The sequence below is a fragment of the Myxine glutinosa genome, chromosome 5 (genome assembly GCF_964187855.1).
Source record: "Myxine glutinosa chromosome 5, kmMyxGlut1.1, whole genome shotgun sequence".
Classification (NCBI taxonomy): Eukaryota; Metazoa; Chordata; class Myxini; order Myxiniformes; family Myxinidae; genus Myxine; species Myxine glutinosa.
This window is the reverse complement of record NC_136265.1, coordinates 23,479,607-23,499,217: the sequence shown is the minus strand read 5'-3', so window position 1 is coordinate 23,499,217 and position 19,611 is coordinate 23,479,607. Positions and strand designations below refer to the sequence as shown.

The 19,611-nt window shown below is 48.9% G+C and overlaps 1 protein-coding gene across 1 annotated transcript in view; it reads right to left on the bottom strand.

Annotated features, from left to right (window-relative positions):
* Positions 1-545: 545 nt before the first annotated feature.
* The window catches only part of LOC137427846 (uncharacterized), a 51,403-nt gene continuing 32,337 nt past the window's right edge, over positions 546-19,611 (bottom strand). Inside the window, exons 8-15 of the mRNA XM_068117616.2 lie at positions 9,633-9,744; positions 9,361-9,501; positions 9,153-9,253; positions 8,666-9,017; positions 6,863-7,759; positions 5,845-6,737; positions 3,809-3,871; positions 546-3,597 (exon numbers count right to left, since the gene is read on the bottom strand). Coding sequence (XP_067973717.2) covers positions 3,576-3,597; positions 3,809-3,871; positions 5,845-6,737; positions 6,863-7,759; positions 8,666-9,017; positions 9,153-9,253; positions 9,361-9,501; positions 9,633-9,744 — 2,581 coding nt within the window. The 3' untranslated portion in view covers positions 546-3,575. The remainder of the gene's footprint in view (positions 3,598-3,808; positions 3,872-5,844; positions 6,738-6,862; positions 7,760-8,665; positions 9,018-9,152; positions 9,254-9,360; positions 9,502-9,632; positions 9,745-19,611) is intronic.

The window sequence follows — 19,611 nt, the reverse complement described above, 5'->3', positions numbered from 1 at the left end:
CCACCGCTGCCTGCACTCGCCATACCCCCACCGCTGCCTGCACTCGCCATACCCCCACCGCTGCCTGCACTCGCCATACCCCACCGCTGCCTGCACTCGCCATACCCCCACCGCTGCCTGCACTCGCCATACCCCCACCGCTGCCTGCACTCGCCATACCCCCACCGCTGCCCGCACTCGCCATAGCCCCACCGCTGCCCGCACTCGCCATAGCCCCACCACTGCCCGCACTCGCCATACCCCCACCACTGCCCGCACTCGCCATACCCCCACCACTGCCCGCACTCGCCATACCCCCACCACTGCCTGCACTCGCCGTACCCCCACCACTGCCTGCACTCGCTGTACCCCCACCACTGCCTGCACTCGCTATACCCCCACCACCATCAAGTCATTCCAAACAAACTTCCTAAATATTCCAGACACTATTTGGAACAAATTCCCTGACAGCCAGATGGAACTGGGTTATCTCCTCGTATATATAAAATGAAGTTAGTTTTGCTGCACCATACCATCTCAAATGTGAATCGTAAAGACGAGACTGGTAAAAAATAATCCATTTTATTAGCACTCCCCATTACACCATGCAATATAAAGTGCTATCACCGTTACATCATGTTTCCGCAGACCAGAGAGGGTAGGTAAGGTTGCTGCTTGTACTGAGTTACATTTTACTGGGATCTACCAGACCAGCATTTTACAATCACCTTCACATTATTTGTTTTCCTGAAAGACCATCGGACGTCTGATAATCGGTCACAAAATAGAAATGACAACCGTAAAAACAAAAATGAGAATAAAAATAATCGTGGGCTCTCACTGCAGACTTTTACAGTTAGGAAAGCTAACACGTACACATACAGGGACAAACTTGCTCCTCCATTCCCCCTCCCCAACCCCATGGGTTATTTCTATAAATATTGAATACACAAGCACTGGGATAATACAAAATGCATACGTTACAATAGGATACCTGCCGTCGTAGAAGAGCACAAACCACTAAGGGTAAAACAGAAACGGTCCAGTTATTTTTGAAGGACTGAGCACCAACTATTTTGGTCATTCGATGCAAAGATCAGTGAAATAAGCAGACACAGAATCCAGTGCTTGCAGCGACGTAGGGGCCTTCGTAGTGCTCAGCGCTTTACCGGCTCACCTCCGTGGCACAGATCCCAGGCTCGGAGGAAAAAAATGCGACGACGCCTGTTCATGTTCACAGTTCTCGGCCGCATCCCGCCAAATATAAACACACCGAGGCGCAACATCGGAAACCCCACACGTAAAGGACAACTTCAAATCGAGCAAGCAAAACACCTGCATTGTTCAAAACAACAAAGACAATAATATCTCAGCATTCATAGAATGACCAGAGTTTTAATAATATTAACAATAATTTAAATATGCAACACAAAGTGAGAAAATAAAGAAAACCGTTAGCTTGACATTCAGGGGGAAACGTCATTAAAATGGCTCAGCCAGCTGTCGAATGAGGGATTCATAAAATGAAGAAAATGTACCTGAACAAAACACACCGTCAAAAATTGTTTTTCATAAATAATAAAAAATATTAGCAACAATCGCTCACAGCCAAACAAATTACACCTTCACTTCCAGCATACACCTAACACCAACCGCGTTATCAGTTTCTCGCAAAAATGGAAGCTTCAGGCGCGCAGTGCGAGCCCCAACTGTTCAGTCGCTTCACTCGGGAGCACCGTGAAGGGTCACCCCACACAGGAGCGCCGTGAAGGGTCACCCCACACGGGAGCGCCGTGAAGGGTCACCCCACTCGGGAGCGCCGTGAAGGGTCACCCCATTCGGGAGCGCCGTGAAGGGTCACCCCATACGGGAGCGCCGTGATGGGTCACCCCATTCGGGAGCACCGTGAAGGGTCGGCTGTCTCGGGCGCGCCGCGAAGGGTCCCCACTCGGGAGCGCCGTGAAGGGTCACCCCATTCGGGAGGGCCGCGAAGGGTCACCCCACTCGGGAGCGCCGTGAAGGGTCACCCCACTCGGGAGCGCCGCGAAGCGTCACCCCACTCGGGAGCGCCGCGAAGGGTCACCCCACTCGGGAGCGCCGCGAAGGGTCACCCCACTCGGGAGCGCCGCGAAGGGTCACCCCACTCGGGAGCGCCGCGAAGGGTCACCCCACTCGGGAGCGCCGCGAAGGGTCACCCCACTCGGGAGCGCCGCGAAGGGTCACCCCACTCGGGAGCGCCGCGAAGGGTCACCCCACTCGGGAGCGGTGCGAAGGGTCACGCCACTAGGGAGCGCCGCGACGGGTCCCCCACTCGGAAGCGCCGCGAATGGCCGCCCCACTCAGGAGCGCCGTGAAGTGTCACCCCACTCGGGAGCGCCGCAAAGGGCCGCCCCACTCAGGAGCGCCGCAAAGGGCCGCCCCACTCAGGAGCGCCGCAAAGGGCCGCCCCACTCAGGAGCGCCGCAAAGGGCCGCCCCACTCAGGAGCGCCGCAAAGGGCCGCCCCACTCAGGAGCGCCGCAAAGGGCCGCCCCACTCAGGAGCGCCGCAAAGGGCCGCCCCACTCAGGAGCGCCGCAAAGGGCCGCCCCACTCAGGAGCGCCACAAAGGGCCGCCCCACTCAGGAGCGCCGCAAAGGGCCGCCCCACTCAGGAGCGCCGCAAAGGGCCGCCCCACTCAGGAGCGCCGAAAAGGGCCGCCCCACTCAGGAGCGCCGCCCCACTCAGGAGCGCCGCAAAGGGCCACCCCACTCAGGAGCGCCGCAAAGGGCCACCCCACTCAGGAGCGCCGCAAAGGGCCACCCCACTCAGGAGCGCCGCAAAGGGCCACCCCACTCAGGAGCGCCGCGAAGGGTCGCCCCACTCGGGAGCGCCGCGAAGGGTCGGCCCACTCGGGAGCGCCGAGAAGGGTCGCCCCACTCGGGAGCGCCGCGAAGGGTCGCCCCACTCGGGAGCGCCGCGAAGGGTCGCCCCACTCGGGAGCGCCGCGAAGGGACCCCCACTCGGGAGCGCCGCGAAGGGACCCCCACTCGGGAGCGCCGAGAAGGGTCGCCCCACTCGGGAGCGCCGACAAGGGTCGCCCCACTCGGGAGCGCCGACAAGGGTCGCCCCACTCGGGAGCGCCGACAAGGGTCGCCCCACTCGGGAGAGCCGACAAGTCGGCCATCTCAGGCGTGCCAAACGATTCGCACTTCACGAGCCTTTTCTCACTCCGCGACACAGCACACTCGGTGTTGTCCCCTCTTTTTCACACGCTCCTCATTTGTGATGCACTCATCAGTTTCTCAGTAATCCTTATTGGAAAGATGTGAAAAATAAAAACTGCTGGTTGAATGAGCGCGTCCCGAAGCCCACTGGCGAATCATTAGGATTTACAAACGTTATGTAATCTATGTATATTGTCAAGGGTTGAAGATTCTGTACATTTGCATAGGCCCTCCGCATAATCGCAAGGTGTGTTTGGAGAAAGGTTCAGTCACGGAGTGGTGTCCTAAAGATTGTTGGTCGGCGGTTGTAGCATGCTGCTTGACACCATCAGCTGCTGTCAAGTCCATCGAGTGGTTGAGGGGATCCAATCTACAGCATATCCGCATCTCCATCACCAACTTGGCCTAGATTTCCTGCATAACAAAACAACCACGTGATGACATCAAAGGCAAATTGATAAAAACAAAATCCAATGTAGCATTTGTGAAGCGTGATCAACATCAAGCAAATCAAAACTGATGTTATTTATGTAACAAAGGAAAGCACAGAAGTATAATGCCATAAGTCGGCCCCGTCCACAATGTCAGCAACAATCCCATAATGGCAACGCTCAAGTGACCATACCTTATGTAACTCTCTTTGCTGTGTCGTTCATTCCTATCTTTGGACTTCTCTTTTTCGAGAAACCTTTCGGGGCGAGAGAAAAACTGAAGTTAGATGAAATCCGACCGATCTAATCTCTCTTGCCATCAACCATGCCAGCAACACTTGATCACACGTTTGGTCTGCACAATCGGTGCACACGCAATGGAAACTAAATGGAACTAGACAGTTCATAGAATACCTTACCCCAAGCAGTGTTTAAATATATAATTCAACTGAAATAAATATAACATTCAATTGCAATCAATTTGATCCTCGATCATAAACTGATGTTTGTAGACGGGCTGACAGACAGGCAGACTTGAACCAATTGCTTAACCCTGCTTTTTGCTTTGCGTGCGAGGACAATGACAGGGTACCACATGGTTCCATAATAACCGTTGAATTGGTGATTTAAACCATAATACACACAACCCTAACGTCAATAAATTTAACAGCCATTCTCCAACAAATACAGCAATAAAAAAACAGGAAAAAACGGTACAAAATGTAGTGCTCATCACTTTACCGGCCCATTCACCAACATTTTTCAACAAACACAGCAATAAAAAAATCAGGAAATAACGGTACGAAATGTAGTGCTCATCGCTTTACCGGCCATTCTCCAACATTTTTCAACAAACACAGCAATAAAAAAAATCAGGAAATAACGGCACGAAATGTAGTGCTCAGCACTTTCCTGGCCATTCTACAACGTACACAGCAATAAAAAATCAGGAAATAACGGCACGAAATGTAGTGCTCAGCGCTTTCCTGGCCATTCTCCAACATACACAGCAATAAAAAAAATAAAAATCAGGAAATAACGGTACAAAATGTCAATAAACAAAGGCCAAAACATTCAGTTCCAATGCAAGAAGGAAAAAAAGAAGCTCGGAAATTTTGACGGGGACAGTCATGCCATGAACAAACTTTGGTACAGCATGGGTAGTGAAGGTTGTGGTCAAATTTCATCAAAACTGTGTGTGTAGTTTCAGAGAAGAAAGCAAATACCTATTTTGGGGGGGGGGGGTCAAACCTGGATCTACTTTGACCCGGTAAACCCCCTTGGACCCGATTATTTTAATGTCGTGAACAAACTTTAGTCACAACACAACAAATATCATTTGTGCCAAATTTGGTCGCAATCCCATCAGCGGTTTCGGAGAAGAAGTGTCAAGTGTTCACGGACGGACGGAAAACACGTCATCGCATAAGCTCCCCTGAACTTCGTTCCAGGTGAGCTAAAAACCTATCTTTCACCAGCTACGTACAAAGCAGCTGGACATACGAAAAAAAACATTTTCTACGAGCCACGAGCATGACCTGCTTCTACATTCACTGCTGTGTGCTTCGCGTTTTCATGGACCTTCGCAGATTATAGTCGACATTCGCGGATTATCGCTGACCTTCGGGGGTTTTGCCTCGCCATTTCTGGGACTTTCATCGACCTTCGTGGATTATTGTCGACATTCATGGGATTTGCCTCACCATTTGCGGATTTTGCATCGCCATTCGCGGTTTCGCAATTCACGGCATTTTCCAGGAACGTATCTCCCGTGAATAACAGGGCCTGACTGTATACGATTCAACAAACTGTTTAAAACTCAAAGGGAATAGAGTGCCGGTTCAGGAAGAAGATGAAAACAGGTGCAAGCGAAATGTTAAAAAACAGCCCGGCACGCGGTGAGGAAATGTTTGGCGCGATAGACGTGAAAAGGTCGTGTGATTTAGCGGCGTCCGATGGTAATCAAAGTCCACGAGGAAAATGCTCTCCCATGTACATAACCCAGAAATTCGTCAGCCAATCATCACCAAACTCAATGACAATTCCACTTGAAGAACAATTTCAGACTCTCATTAAATGGAGTTGTATCCGACAATCACCTTTTATATTCTCGACAAAATGATTTCAACAACACCGTTCCTCCTAAATGAGACTACTACACGAGCCGTTCAGCTTAACGTCTCAATGACAAAAAAGTGTGCACTGCAAAGTTTGAAGTTAACTTCCTCACCTCTTCTGGTTGCTGTGATGTGCGTGGCGTTTCGGTGGCGAAGACGATAATGATGATGCTCCTGATGATGACGAAGACCGCAAATTAAAATCCGAGTGATGGAGGGACGTGCGACGATAGCGTGGTGCGTATTTGGATCGTCCCACTGGGCTTTGGCTCCGCTGATACTTCCGTGAATGTCGTTCATCTCGCCGAGACCGGTCGTCTCGCCAATATCGCCCATATCTTCCATCTTGCCGCTCATCCTTTGATCGTCGGTGGTAACGGTGCCTCCCACCATCGTTAAAATTGCGCGAAGATTCACAGGTACTTCGCGGCGAGGCACGACGATTGTGGCGATGGCGATGTTTATGGCTCGACGTGTGCTGGGAACACGATCCGGAGCTGTGCCTCTTTCGTTTCCACTCACTCCGATGCCGATCATGGTGGCTACTTCTTGGTGGACTTCGGGAATGGTAGTCACATGATCGTTTATTGTCGGAGCTTCTCCTATCAGCAGCATAACGGTCATGCTCACTTTGGCCATCATGGCTTCTGTGAACTGCACTCTGATCAGTATCGCAAAGACCATTGTCAAGTTTTGCTGGTTGGCTGTCTTTCATATCGTTCACTGAAACTCCATCCGGTCTAACTTCTTGCGCTGCCTTCTCCATGACGGGCCTCTTGTCACACCCATTATTTGACTTGTGACATTTGGAGGTGTTGTTTCGCAAGACCTCGGTATCACAAGGCAAGTTCGGATTCAGTTGGCATGCCTTTTCATCTTGATTATCCACAGCAAGCGATTTGGATTCCAACCGCACAGAGAGGCCTGGCTCACAAAGTGTTTGACCTGGATCTGGCTCGGTCTGCTCTTCCATTTTCAATGGGTTCATTGGCCCGACTATAAACTGCTGGAAACACCAAAAAAAACACACACACCACACTTAAAATGAAAATGCCAGCCAGCCTTTAAAAATATAAATTAGGCCTAAAATTACTTTCAAAAATATCAGCAAAACAAAATTGTGATTCTTACCGTCTCATGAGAGGCCATCGAGCAATTGACATTGGGTGGTTGTTCCATGGCCTTCACAGCCTCGCTGCACATAGCTTGTTCTTTCTGAAAAGCTTTGCCCAACAACACCATTGGCTCAGCCATGTGATCTACATCCACACCAGCCTGAATGGATTCATTCCCTTCATCAACAAGTTCATCCATTCCGTTATTCCTTTCCTTTACCATCTTGACATCGGCAATTTGTTTCTCTTGCTCTTTATCAACGCAGCTCTCTGAAGACTGCTCACCTATGTCATGACAATCGTCCAACTCCAAGGATAGCCCGTTCAGCTGTTGGTGTGTGGCATTTGGAGCTGGAATGCTAAAATGGGGGCCATCGGAAGGGGTGGAATGAAGTGATGGCATGCTCGAGGTGATTGAGGCAGGTAAGTAGCAATGTGGTGGGGAACAGCAAGACTCATCTTGTGAATCATCCTGAGGGTAGGGAACAAGTGGAGCGATTGCTTCGGCTGGTGTAGTTGAGGTCCGAGTAAAAGTAGCTGACGGGAAGTTGCCATTTTCCATTGACCTTCTGCTTTCTGCCTGCTTCGGTGACAACGGTTTTGAAATTGATGCTGAAGAAGAGGACGCCGAGCCATGCCCATTCTCTATGGATCGTGATGTCCCCGAGTTCGGAAGTGCTCCGTTATGCAACGGAGCCAATGCAACTGGAGGTTGCCCTGCGTAGCTGGGTAAAACTGAGGGAGCACGACCAGCAGCAGCGGTGGGCTGAGGCCGCGCTATACAAAGCGTAACGGGTGAACGATGAGCCAGTTCAGGAAGTGCGGTAGGTGCCGGTGAAAAGAGTGAATGGGGTGTTGTCCTGTTGCTGTGACAACCATTCATATGATACGTTCCAGTGCTAACTGGTGGAGTCTGTGGAATGCAAAGAAAGTTAAGTTATAGTCATTATACAGTATTTGCACAAACAGAATATTCTTGGGAACGGGATAGAAGAGGGCAAACAGAGTTAGATTTGAGAACGCGCACCCTGCTGGTATCTGCGTCTGTGTTCTCAAATCCCACTCTTCTGCTCGTACTTATCCTCTGACTGCCTTCCTCTTAATATTCCTGCAGGACCGCCTGTCCGTGTCATAAAAAATATCAAAGATACATTTTTCAGTTTTAACAGAAAAAAATTGCCCAGTCTAAATGGGTTACCTGAAAATATTTTGCCGAACTAATTTTGAGGTTACGCAAGATGAACTTTTGCCGCTGTCCTCGCAAACAGTGCAATGCACTGCTCAGAATTTGTCGCCAATTGAGATTTAGTCTTTTAATTTGGTTGTGAAGCTGTGAATGGTGTACAGTGGTTTATATGCCACCGATTATTTTGCAAATTCTGTCTGAGAGGTCCGAGTAGTATGGCGGTACACATTGTCCAATTGTGTCTACTTTGCACTCTGCTTATTTGGTAGAATGGCCTAGACTAGAGGTATGTGCACTCGGGTCTAAGCCGTCTACCATGGGTTTGAATCTCAACCCGGCCTTAAAATGTCGTCCAGGTGTTTCACAGGCAGAGTGATTCATCAATGTGTGTGCCGCCACCCTCCCCCCTCCGCTGTCCCAAAGGAATGCAGTGCAAAAGTGTCAACCACCAAGGGGGTCGCTACACCCCTGAGCTGGGCATGTGGTTTAGTCGTAGGCAACATCGATATGCATTTTCTTGTAACATGTTCCATACTCGTTTTACCCCTCGATTTGTTTCATTCCTGGAACATGACAACATACAAGCATGGGACATTAACGTACGAGAAACACCCTGTTTATGGCGTCACTTACGTTAGCTTTTCCGGGATGTATCCATGAATATATCATTGGATGCTTGTCATTCATGGTCGATGGCCGCTGTGGTCCAATGAGAGGCTGTGATGTCACCATTCCTGGCAACTGTGGTCCGATAAAGTGACGTGACACAACATTGTTCACAACCTGCGTGCCAATCAGTGGCCCCGAATTATCTGCCACCTGCGGACCAATCTTATGCCGCATCACCGTGGTCCCTGGCACTTGTGCACCAATGTGAGTCCTTGATACCGAAGTGGACGTCGGCGCCTTCGAATTTATCCGATTGGTTGAGTAGCTCTGAGAGGCCGACCCCCTGTTCATCGGCTGCAGCTTGACCTCCGACGAGCTGCCACATCAATGCATTAGTGCAAAAAATATAAATAAAAACGTTGGTCTTCACATCATGGGAAGTACAGCATGTGTTAAAACTAAAATGAGAAAAAAAATATCATGCCTGGTAGGGTACGGAAATGGAAAATACCGGATGTAAAACAGGAGGTAGGCCTGCTGGTTGAGCACAGTTTTGAGGTTTGTTTGAGTAACTGATGCATCATTCATTTGGTACCACTGGCTGTTGCTCGCCTGCAATACAATGTTTGCTTTACAAAGGAGCACGGATTTTTGCAAGACACGTTCAAGACATGCACCTGTTCCATTGTACAAGCGACGGTAAGTATTACGAGGGCTACCTTGATGTAGCAATAATAGTGGCCAGAGTGGCAGTCATGGCCAGAGTGCACCAGAACAGCATACAGCTGGTAGAATAGCCTGTCCCCATTAGGTTCGGACATGAACGGGCGAAGGTCCACTTGTTCGGGATAATGTACTTCCTGAAACAAATGAACATATATATATAAAATATATATCTCAACACACAATCTCTCCACATCATCCATTTTGGCTTCTTCTTTGAGTAACTAAATCTACTTCGCATTCTACGGTCTTTGTAACTCCTCCTAACCTTTGAGACTTTGGCTCCATAGAAATTCTCGAAGCGCTTGAGGGAGAACGTCATGACATTGGATGGACGATGCACACTGAAGCATTTGGTCGCAGGAACTTTCCGCTTGCATCTACAACAGATGTAAAGATGTAAAAATGTAGCTCTCCACAAACAGCCATTCATTTCCGCTTCATCCACATCAATGAGGAATTGCACATACTACCCCACCTCCCCCCGGACCGTACACAAAGGTTAAAAAAAACAAAAAAAAAAACACCTTTAGAGGCCATTTTTCCCCGCAAAGCGGGGGTTGGCCTTTTTCGGGGACCGTGGTTGTTGTTGTTTTTTGGTCCCCTTTTTTGAAGCAATGTTTTACGGCCGGATGCCCTTCCTGACGCCAACCCTTTTTGCCGCCTTTAACGACAAACAGGGAATTACCAGTGAACTGGTACTCAATTTGCCGATCTCGGAAGGATGACAGGCTGAGTCAACCCCCCTGGCGTTAATTCAGCGATCGACCGGGATTCGAACCCAGGATCCTCGGATCCTAAGCCGGCACCCTAGCCGCTAGCCCAACACCGTGCACAAAGGTTACATGACGAATATAATTTAATGCCCAAATTACCCAGCTGCTATTGTCAATGCATAATCTGAGGGAAAGAGTGAGCAATATATTTACATACACAGTCGGACCTCAACATTCGCGGGTTCCGCATATTCACGGCAGTAATTGTGACCATAACAGTAATCCATAACATGTGACCTGCCTCTAAATTTGCGCCTCGTGTATTCGTGGTAAAACAATTATATATACTGTACACACACACACACACACACACACACACACACACACACACACACACACACACACACACACACACACACACACACACACACACACACACACACACACACACACACACACACACACACACACACACACACACACACACACACACACACACACACACACACACACACACACACACACACACACGAGGGTGGTCCACAATTTTTTGTTCTTTTGCAATGTCATGTTCTCACCCTCCAGAACTGTTGCAATACCTGAAAAAGCACTGCTGGTGAAATAAAAATGAAATTGAATAATATTTATGGGTAGCCCATGGTCATCAAAGTTTCCCCATATGGTCTTACACTAACGTCTTACATTTTTTTAAATTTTTTTTTTGTATACAGCATCGAGGCTCGTGAAAGAGCTAACATTTATCACAAAAAAAAAAAATCAAACAGACAAACAAAATATATAGCAAGAGGGAGCGGTAGACAAGATGGGGAGAGAAGGAGAAGCACACAAACGCAACATTTGAGAGCAGGGACATCGGGAGATGTGGGGGAGGGAGAGGGCTTGGGGGGAGGAGGTGTGGGAAGAGGGGGGGGGGGGGGTGGGAGAAGTATAAAACACAAGGACACCAAGGACTTCCAGGAAAGAAGTTGGTATTTCAAAAAAGTGGATTTGGGGTGAAATTCGCAGGGGTAGAAAAGGTCAAGGTTTTGGATGGGGGAAGATAAGAGATGGTGGTGAACAGCTGTTTTAAAGACCTGGAGGGAGGAATGGGATTGAAGAGAGTGGGGGAGTTTGTTCCAGAGGCGGGAGAAAAGAGGAATGAAGGAGTGAAGGTGAGCAGAGTCTTGATTTTGGCAGTTTAACCAGAAGAGGGTTGCTGGCAGATCTTGTGTGTCCTGCAGGAATATTTGGGGGACACAGCACAGACAGAGCTGGGGGAGCAAGGCCGGAGAGGAGTCGGTAGAAGACGGAAAGACCACCAACCTGCCTGCGGTGAGTAAGTGAAAAGCCCTCGGAGACAGCTTCATCGCGGGAGATTCCAATGATTCTGAACGCTTTGGTTTCAACAGCGTGAAGACGAGCTAGGTGTGAGGCAGGAGCACCAGCCCCAGAGGGGAGAGCAGTACTCCATTGAGCTGCAGCTGAAAGCCTTGTATGTGGTGAGGAGCTCAGGTGTGCCAAGGAAGGACTTCGCACGACGGAGGATGCCCAGTCGGCGACTGGCTGTGGAGGCCAGCTTGGAAATGTGGTTTTCCCAGGAAAGATCATGGCAGATAGTGAGACCTAAAAGCTTGAGTGACAGCACTTCTTGGAGAGGATTATTCAGAAAGTGGATGGGAGGGTTGTCCAGTCAGTCTTTTCGGAGAGACATCGTAAGAGTGTGGGATTTGTCAGGATTGAAAGACACGTTCCACTTGTTTGCCCAGTCTGTGATTTTGTCCAGGTCTGCAGAGAGTGAGGAGGCTGCAGACTGCCGATCTGAGGGATGAGGAATGGAGCGGCAGAGAGTGGAGTCATCAGCAAAGAAATAGAGAGGATTTTCAAGAGAGTCAGATAGTCCGTGGGCTGAGTAGGGTTTACATGCACCCCCCCCCCCCCCCACAACTTAACTTCCCGGGTATGTCCATGTACCCCCAACCCTAGGGGTTAGGAAAAACCATGTTAACAGAAAAAAAACTCATTCCCAAGGTACCTCCCACGCATATTTTGATGTTACCCCCCCCCCCCTGTGTCAGTGATTTCCGAAAATTAGGGGTAGGCGAAATTCAAATGGCCATAACTTTTTACCTAGTCATCCTATGGTTGCATATGACCCCTCAAAATGTTTGTCCTGGGACACTCTTTACAACGATATGTGTTATATTCAAATGAGGTCACTAATGAGGTCACCAGAGGTCAAACTATGAGGGAATGAGTTTTTTTCTGTTAACATGGTTTTTCCTAACCCCTAGGGTGGGGGGTACATGGACATACCCGGGAAGTTAAGTTGTGGGGGGGGTGCATGTAAACCCTACTCAGCCCACGGACTAAGAGAGATCATTGATGAAGACCAGAAAAAGCACGGGGCCCAGAACACTGCCTTGGGGAACTCCAGCCTGAACAGGAAGAGGAGATGAGAGAAACCCATTCAGGGCCACACGTTGACTACAACTAGAGAGGAAGTCCGCCAGCCATGCGTGGAGATTTCCATGGATACCAAAGGAGTAGAGTTTGGTGAGCAGAGCGGGGTGCCAGACCGTATCGAAGGCACGTGATATGTCAAGGGAGACAGCTCTAATTTCCTGTTTGGCATTGAGGACCTCCATCCATTGTTGAGAAAGCAGAAGCAGCATGTCCAGAGTGGAGTGACCAGGTCTGAAACCAAATTAATTCAGAAAGGAAGTCATCAAGGGCGGAGCCAGAGGGTCGCGCGACCAACCAGGGCCGAGGTGAGCACACCGATGGGCGTGTCCTGAAGGCCGGCGGCTTAATCGCCGGAGGCACTATAAAGGCGCGCGCGCAAGAAGTTGGGAAGAGCTGAGTTGTGTGGTTTTGGTCAGAGCGGGGGTTGGTCGTCAGTGGTGGTCAGTGGTTGCGTTGAGTTGTCGGTGGTGAGGAGTGATTGGACTAAGCAAGAGAGAAAGAGTCCTGGAGTTAGTGAGAGAGGGAGAGAGAACCCGTCACGCCAGACCCCCCACCAGCAGCGTTGGCTTGGCTCCACCAAGCAGCTCCGACCCGTTACCCCGCGCACACGACAGGATCGGTGGCATCGGCGGCCGTCGAGGTCCAGCCCGACGTCCCGTGCGGGATCAAGCTCCAGCCAGCCCCGGACCTTCCTCTCCCTCCAGCCATCCACCTCCCGCCAGTCCTGCCTTTCCATCCTTTTGGTGTACGTGAGTTTGTTCTGTTTGTTTTGTCCCTGGGTAATTAATTAAGACTGCATAGATAAGCTAGTAATTTGCACTGTGTCTCTAAAATCTTCTGTATATTATTTTATTATCTTTCCTTCTCCTTGGTTTCTTTGAGCCTGTAAATAGTAATAAATAGTAATCGTATTTCAAACCTTTTTGCCTTCGTCTTCCTCTTCTTCACATCCGTGTCGTCTTTGTCTTTTCCCTCATTGAATAGCTGTGGCGCGATCTGGCCAACGTTCAGGGGATCGGGTGAGTCGGGAAAAACTGTTCGGCCGCGGCGCCTCCGCTCGGCAAACAACATCTTATCCGCGGACCGTAACAATATAATTGGGAGAAGGATGATTGGTCTGTAGTTGCAAGGATCTGTTTTTGCACCTTTTTGTGTAAAGCGGTGATGTTGGCTGATTTCCAAGAAGATGGCAGATGACCTTGAGCAAAAGAGAGGGTGAAAAGAACAGAGAGAGGGAGTGAAAGAGCGGAAGAACAGGATTTTAGGACCCGTGGGCTGATGCCGTCAGGTCCAGTTGCAGAATCAGAGTCGAGGGTTGACAGAAACTTTTCCACCTTGTCAGGAGGAAAGGACACAGAGTCCAGGAGCAGCTGGGTACGACTGGGTACGGTGGGTACAGAGAGGGATGGGTTTGGGACACAAGATTTAGAGGCAAACACAGAGTTGAGGCATTCAGCTTTTTCACGTGCGGAGTCAGCTGTGTAGCTGTTTGAGGTAAGGGAGGGGATGGAAGGGGAACAAACACCAGAAACAGATTTGACCAGACGCCACCAGGATTTGGAAGAGGGAGACAGATAAGAGAGTTCGGTCTTGAGAACGGAGAGACACTGTTTCCTGGCTCTCCTGAGGGTGGACACACACTTGTTTCGGGTTTTGTGAAATGAAATGAGATTTCCTTCCTTTGGATTTGCTTTCCAGGAGACGAAGGCAAGTTGTTTCTGGGCAACAGCCTGACCACAAGATTCCGTGTACCATGGACGGGAGGAAGGGTATGACAACTGAAGACGAGATGGGATAAATCTGTGCATGAGAGAGAGCAATTTACTTTCGAAGAATTCCCAGGAAGAATTGATGTCAGAGGCAGGAGAGATGGGAGACCAGTCCAAATGATTGATGGCTGCTTGCAGACCGTGCCACTTCAACTGCCACAACGAGAGATGTCCACTTCAACAAGCACATGCTCAGAAGAACCGATTGGAGCAGAAGAAGAGCAGCAGACATTTGCAGGGAAGTTTGTCATAACCAAGTCCAGAAGAGAAGATACTCCATTGACTGCGATCTGGGTTGGGAAATTGACAGATTGTGTCAGTCCCAGTGAGTCGCAGAAGTCCTTTGCTGAGGAGCCATGGCTGGTGAGAGAGGTACCCACACCCAGCCAACTGGCATGGTGACAAATGAAATCACCACATATGAGGAAGAGAGAGTTGGGATGAGTAAATAGAAGTTGGTCCATATTATCAGACAGCGAGATGTAGATGGAGTCATCACTGTTTGGTGGACGGTATAACACACATATGAACAAAAGGTGGGAGCGAATGGGAAGCCGTAGCCAGAGGTATTCCTGGGGGTGAGGTGGAGAGAGGGCAGTGCAGGGCGAGTGAGGAAGAGAGTTTTTGATAAAGATAGCAACCCCACCTCCAGGACGAGGCTCAGGTCTATCATACCGGAGGAGGGAGTAACCCAGGAGAGATACTAAGGAATCAGAGACGTCATGAAGGAGGAAAGTTTCTGTTAAGCAGATCACGTCTGGTTTGTCAGAAGCAACCTATATGGAGAGATCAGTCAAGTTTGAGCGAAGGCCCTGGATGTTTGAGATCCATACCATTAATGAAGAGGAAGGGGGAGCAGCGGATACAGAACAGGAGGGGGAGGGGTGGGGGGAGGGGTAGGGTAAGATGTGGAAGAGGAGGAAGAGGTAGGGCGAGCTGTTGAAGGTGTGTCAGAGATTTCAGAATAGCTCGGAGAAAGGGAAGGATGGGGTGGACAAAAGGTTTGATGGTGATTGGGTGAGGCACAGTGAGGTGTTATTTGAGGAGGGGGGAAGAGCGAGGCAGAAGGTTGGGGGTTGATGGAGGTGAGAGTTGGAAGGGGGAAGAAGCGGGGAGGACGCTTTGAGGAGGAGGGGGGAGAGGGGGGAAATGGAGAAGAAATTAGGGTGGGGAGATTTGAAGGGGAGGGGCAAGGGGGGAGTTTAGGAGGGAAGGGACAAGGGGGGGGATTTGAAAGGGATGGGAGATGGGGGAGATTTGGAGGGGAGGGGTGAGGAGGGTGTCTAGGAGGGGAGGGGCGAGGGAGAGTCTGGGAGGGGAGGGGTGTGGGGGGGAGTTTAGGAGGGAAGGGGCAAGGGGGGAGATTTGAAAGGGATGGGTGATGGGGAGGATTTGGAGGGGAGGGGCAAGGGGGAAGATTTGAAAGGGATGGGTGATGGGGAAGATTTGGAGGGGAGGGGCAAGGGGGAAAATTTGAAAGAGATGGGTGATGGGGAAGATTTGGAGGAGAGGGGCAAGGGGGGAGATTTGGAGGGGAGGGGTGATGGGGAAGTTTTGGAGGGGAGGAGTGATGGGGAAGATTAGGAGGGGAGGGGTGAGATTGGATTTTAGAAAGTGTACGATTAATGGGAAACGAACATTTATTGCAAAATGAGTTTCTTGTGACGTTCGAGTCAAAAATACGTTTGAGGACGCTGGAGGGGGGATGGAGAGCAGGTGAGTTTAGGGAATGGAGGAAAGAGAAACTGTAAGAGATGGAATTTCTTTTTGGAATGAATAGATTTGGTGAGCAAGTCGAAAACACCCTTTTAAAGAAGAAGAAGAAAAAGGTGTTATAATATACGACAGAATACAGTACTTCAGGGGAAAGTTTAAACATTTTTAAATTTAACAGTGAAAACTATCTGGGAAAATGGAGGTGAAACACGTGATCGAAGAACGAACGAATGAATAAGAACAACGAATAAATGAATAAGAACAACGAATAAGAATAAAGAAGGAAAAAATTTTTTGTTTTGTTTGGTATTTTTTTGGGAGTTGAGATTTTAAACAAGGACGTATGGGGTGAAAAGACTGGGGAAAAACTGAGAACGAAAGTTATTGGAGCACAATCAACGGACCGCTGAGAGAAAAAGAAAGCCTCAAGGTAGGACATGGTAGCCTACAAGGCCTCAAAAGACGCAAATTAACCGACTATTTTCTATACAGGTATGAAAAATGAACACCGATAATCTTCCTAAGGACACACTACCTAAGGACACACACTAAGGACACCTGACACCCTAAATCACTTCAGACCCATCTCCAACCTACCCTTTCTGTCAAAAGTTTTGGAACGCGCTGCAGCCACTCAACTCAAACATCACCTCTCTGCCAATAACCTGTATGAAACATTCCAATCCGGATTCCGCTCCAACCACAGTACTGAAACTGCTCTCCTCAAAATCACCAACGACCTTCTCCTCTCCTCTGACGCCGGCAACCTCAACATTCTCATCCTCCGACCTCAGTGCCGCCTTTGACACCATCAATCACACCATCCTCCTCACCCGACTTGAAACCACCTTTAACATTACCGGCACTGCCCTCTCTTGGATCAAATCTTACCTCTCTGACAGACGCCAGTTCATCTCCATCAATAACTGCAAATCCCCCACTGCTCCCCTCCCCCAAGGTGTCCCCCAAGGTTCAGTTCTCGGCCCCCTCCTCTTCATCCTGTACCTGCCCCCCCCCCTTGGTCACTTAATCCACCGTCATGGTCTCCAATTCCACTGCTTCGCCGATGACATCCAGCTTTTCATCTCCACCAAGTCAATCTCCACCGCCACCCACTCTATCCTGACAAACTGCATCACTGAAATAAAATCCTGGCTTCAAATCAACTTCCTCAAACTTAACTATGATAAATCTGAAATAATCATCATCGGCCCAAAAACGCTCACCAAATCCACCCATAACTTCGCCCTCAACATTGACGGTTTCCCAGTATCCACCTCCCCTCACATCCGGAATCTTGGCATCATCTTTGATCAAACCCTCTCCTTCGACAAATACACTAAACAAATCACAAAGACAGCCTTCTTTCACCTGAAAAACATCGCCCGTCTCCGTCCATCCCTCTCCTCCATGGCTGCAGAAACCCTCATCCACGCCTTCATCACATCCCGTCTGGATTACTGCAACAGCCTCCTCTATGGTTCACCCTCAATAATCATCAATAAACTCCAATACATTCAGAACTCCGCTGCCCGTCTACTCACCCATTCCCGGACCCGTGACCACATCACCCCCGTCCTTTATAAGCTTCACTGGCTCCCCATCCCCCAGAGAATCCAGTACGAAATCCTCCTCTTGACCTACAAAGCCCTCCATAACCTGGCCCCATCCTACCTGACTGACCTCCTCTCCAGACACACTCCCACCCACAACCTCCGCTCTGCTGGCGCCAACCTCCTGTCCCCTCCATCCAGACCAAATTCAGATCCTGGGGGGACAGGGCCTTCTCCATCGCTGCTCCCACCCTCTGGAACTCACTACCTCACACCATCAGAGACTCCTCCTCACTCACCACATTCAAAACATCACTCAAGACCCACCTGTTCAACACTGCATTTAACATTTAACCCACAGCATTTAACCCCTGACTATCTCTTCTCCTTCTCCTTCCTTTTGCTTTGATTATTTACCTATTTATTTTTGTCTTTTTGCACTTGTTTTTTGTACTCTGTCAAAGCGTCTTTGGGCTTCTTGAAAAGCGCTATATAAAATAAATGTATTATTATTGTTATTATTATTATTATTATTATTATTACTAGGGCATGCCCATACTATATATATATCTAAAATTATATCCCCCCCCTCTATTTACATGAAATGGTTTGGTCCATTCGCAAAGCCAAAGCGAACGGCTTGCGAGTACGGTGACAATCCCCCCCCCTCTATTTACATGAAATGGTTTGGTCCAAAGCGAACGGCTTGCGGAGTTTGGTAAAGAAATCGCCATAGCTCGGTAACTACTTCTCCGATTAATATGAAACCTTGAAAAGGCACATCCTCGGGTCCCCAGCAATATACCTGGCAAGTTTCAAGTATATCGGACCCGTGGTTGTCGAGAAACAGCGGTCACAGACAAACGACAAACACACAGACAAACACACAGACATACAGAGATTACTGGAATTATAGATAGATAGGTACACACACCGAAAGATAAATACAGTTTCGACAAAAACACAATTGTGAACAATTACTTAATTTCGAAAGCGTGAGAGCGTGGACAGCTTCGAAAAAACGTGACTCGCCGACAAAGATCTCGCGAGATCTCACCTCCACTCACTACATTACCATGGACACTGAAACAGTTTCTGATTGACGCATACTTTTACAGGAATTTTAAGTTGAGTTATGAATACCCTGCATTGCAGTGCATTGCATTGCAGTGCATTGAAGGAGGTGTGTGTACCTATAATAATGAATACCCTGCATTGCAGTGCATTGCATTGCAGTGCATTGAAGGAGGTGTGTGTACCTATAATAATGAATACCCTGCATTGCAGTGCATTGCATTGGCCAATTGCGTTGCAGTTATGCAGTTCTCCCTGCATTGCATTGCAGTTATGAATACCATGAGCTACCCATAAATATTATTCAATTTCATTTTTATTTCACCAGCAGTGCTTTTTGAGGTATTGGAACAGTTCTGGATTGTGAGAACATGACATTCAAAAAAATAAAATAATTGTGGACCACCCTAATATACACACCATATATATATTATATATACTAGGGCATTGCCCGTACTATATCTATATCTAAAATTATATCCCCCCCCTCTATTTACATGAAATGGTTTGGTCCAAAGCGAACGGCTTGCGAGTACGGTGACAATCCCCCCCCTCTATTTACATGCAATGGTTTGGTCCAAAGCGAACGGCTTGCGAGTACGGTGACAATCCCCCCCCTCTATTTACATGAAATGGTTTGGTCCAAAGCGAACGGCTTCCGGAGTTTGGTAAAGAAATCGCCATCGCGTGCACAAACGCGCAGGAAAGCGAATGAATCGCAAATTCGTTTTTATTAGTTTTAAAACATAGTTTAACGCCAACATAGTTTGCAAACGTGAAATAAATGAATACGCTCTCAAATGTGCCATCCGAGGCAGAGTGTGTCCGCCACGTTCGGCACACGCGATAGTTCGCTGCTCTCTGATTGGTTGAATCGTTTTTTGGACATAGCTCGGTAAGTAATTGTCCGATTAATATGAAACCTTGAAAAGGCACATCCTCGGGTGCCCAGCAAT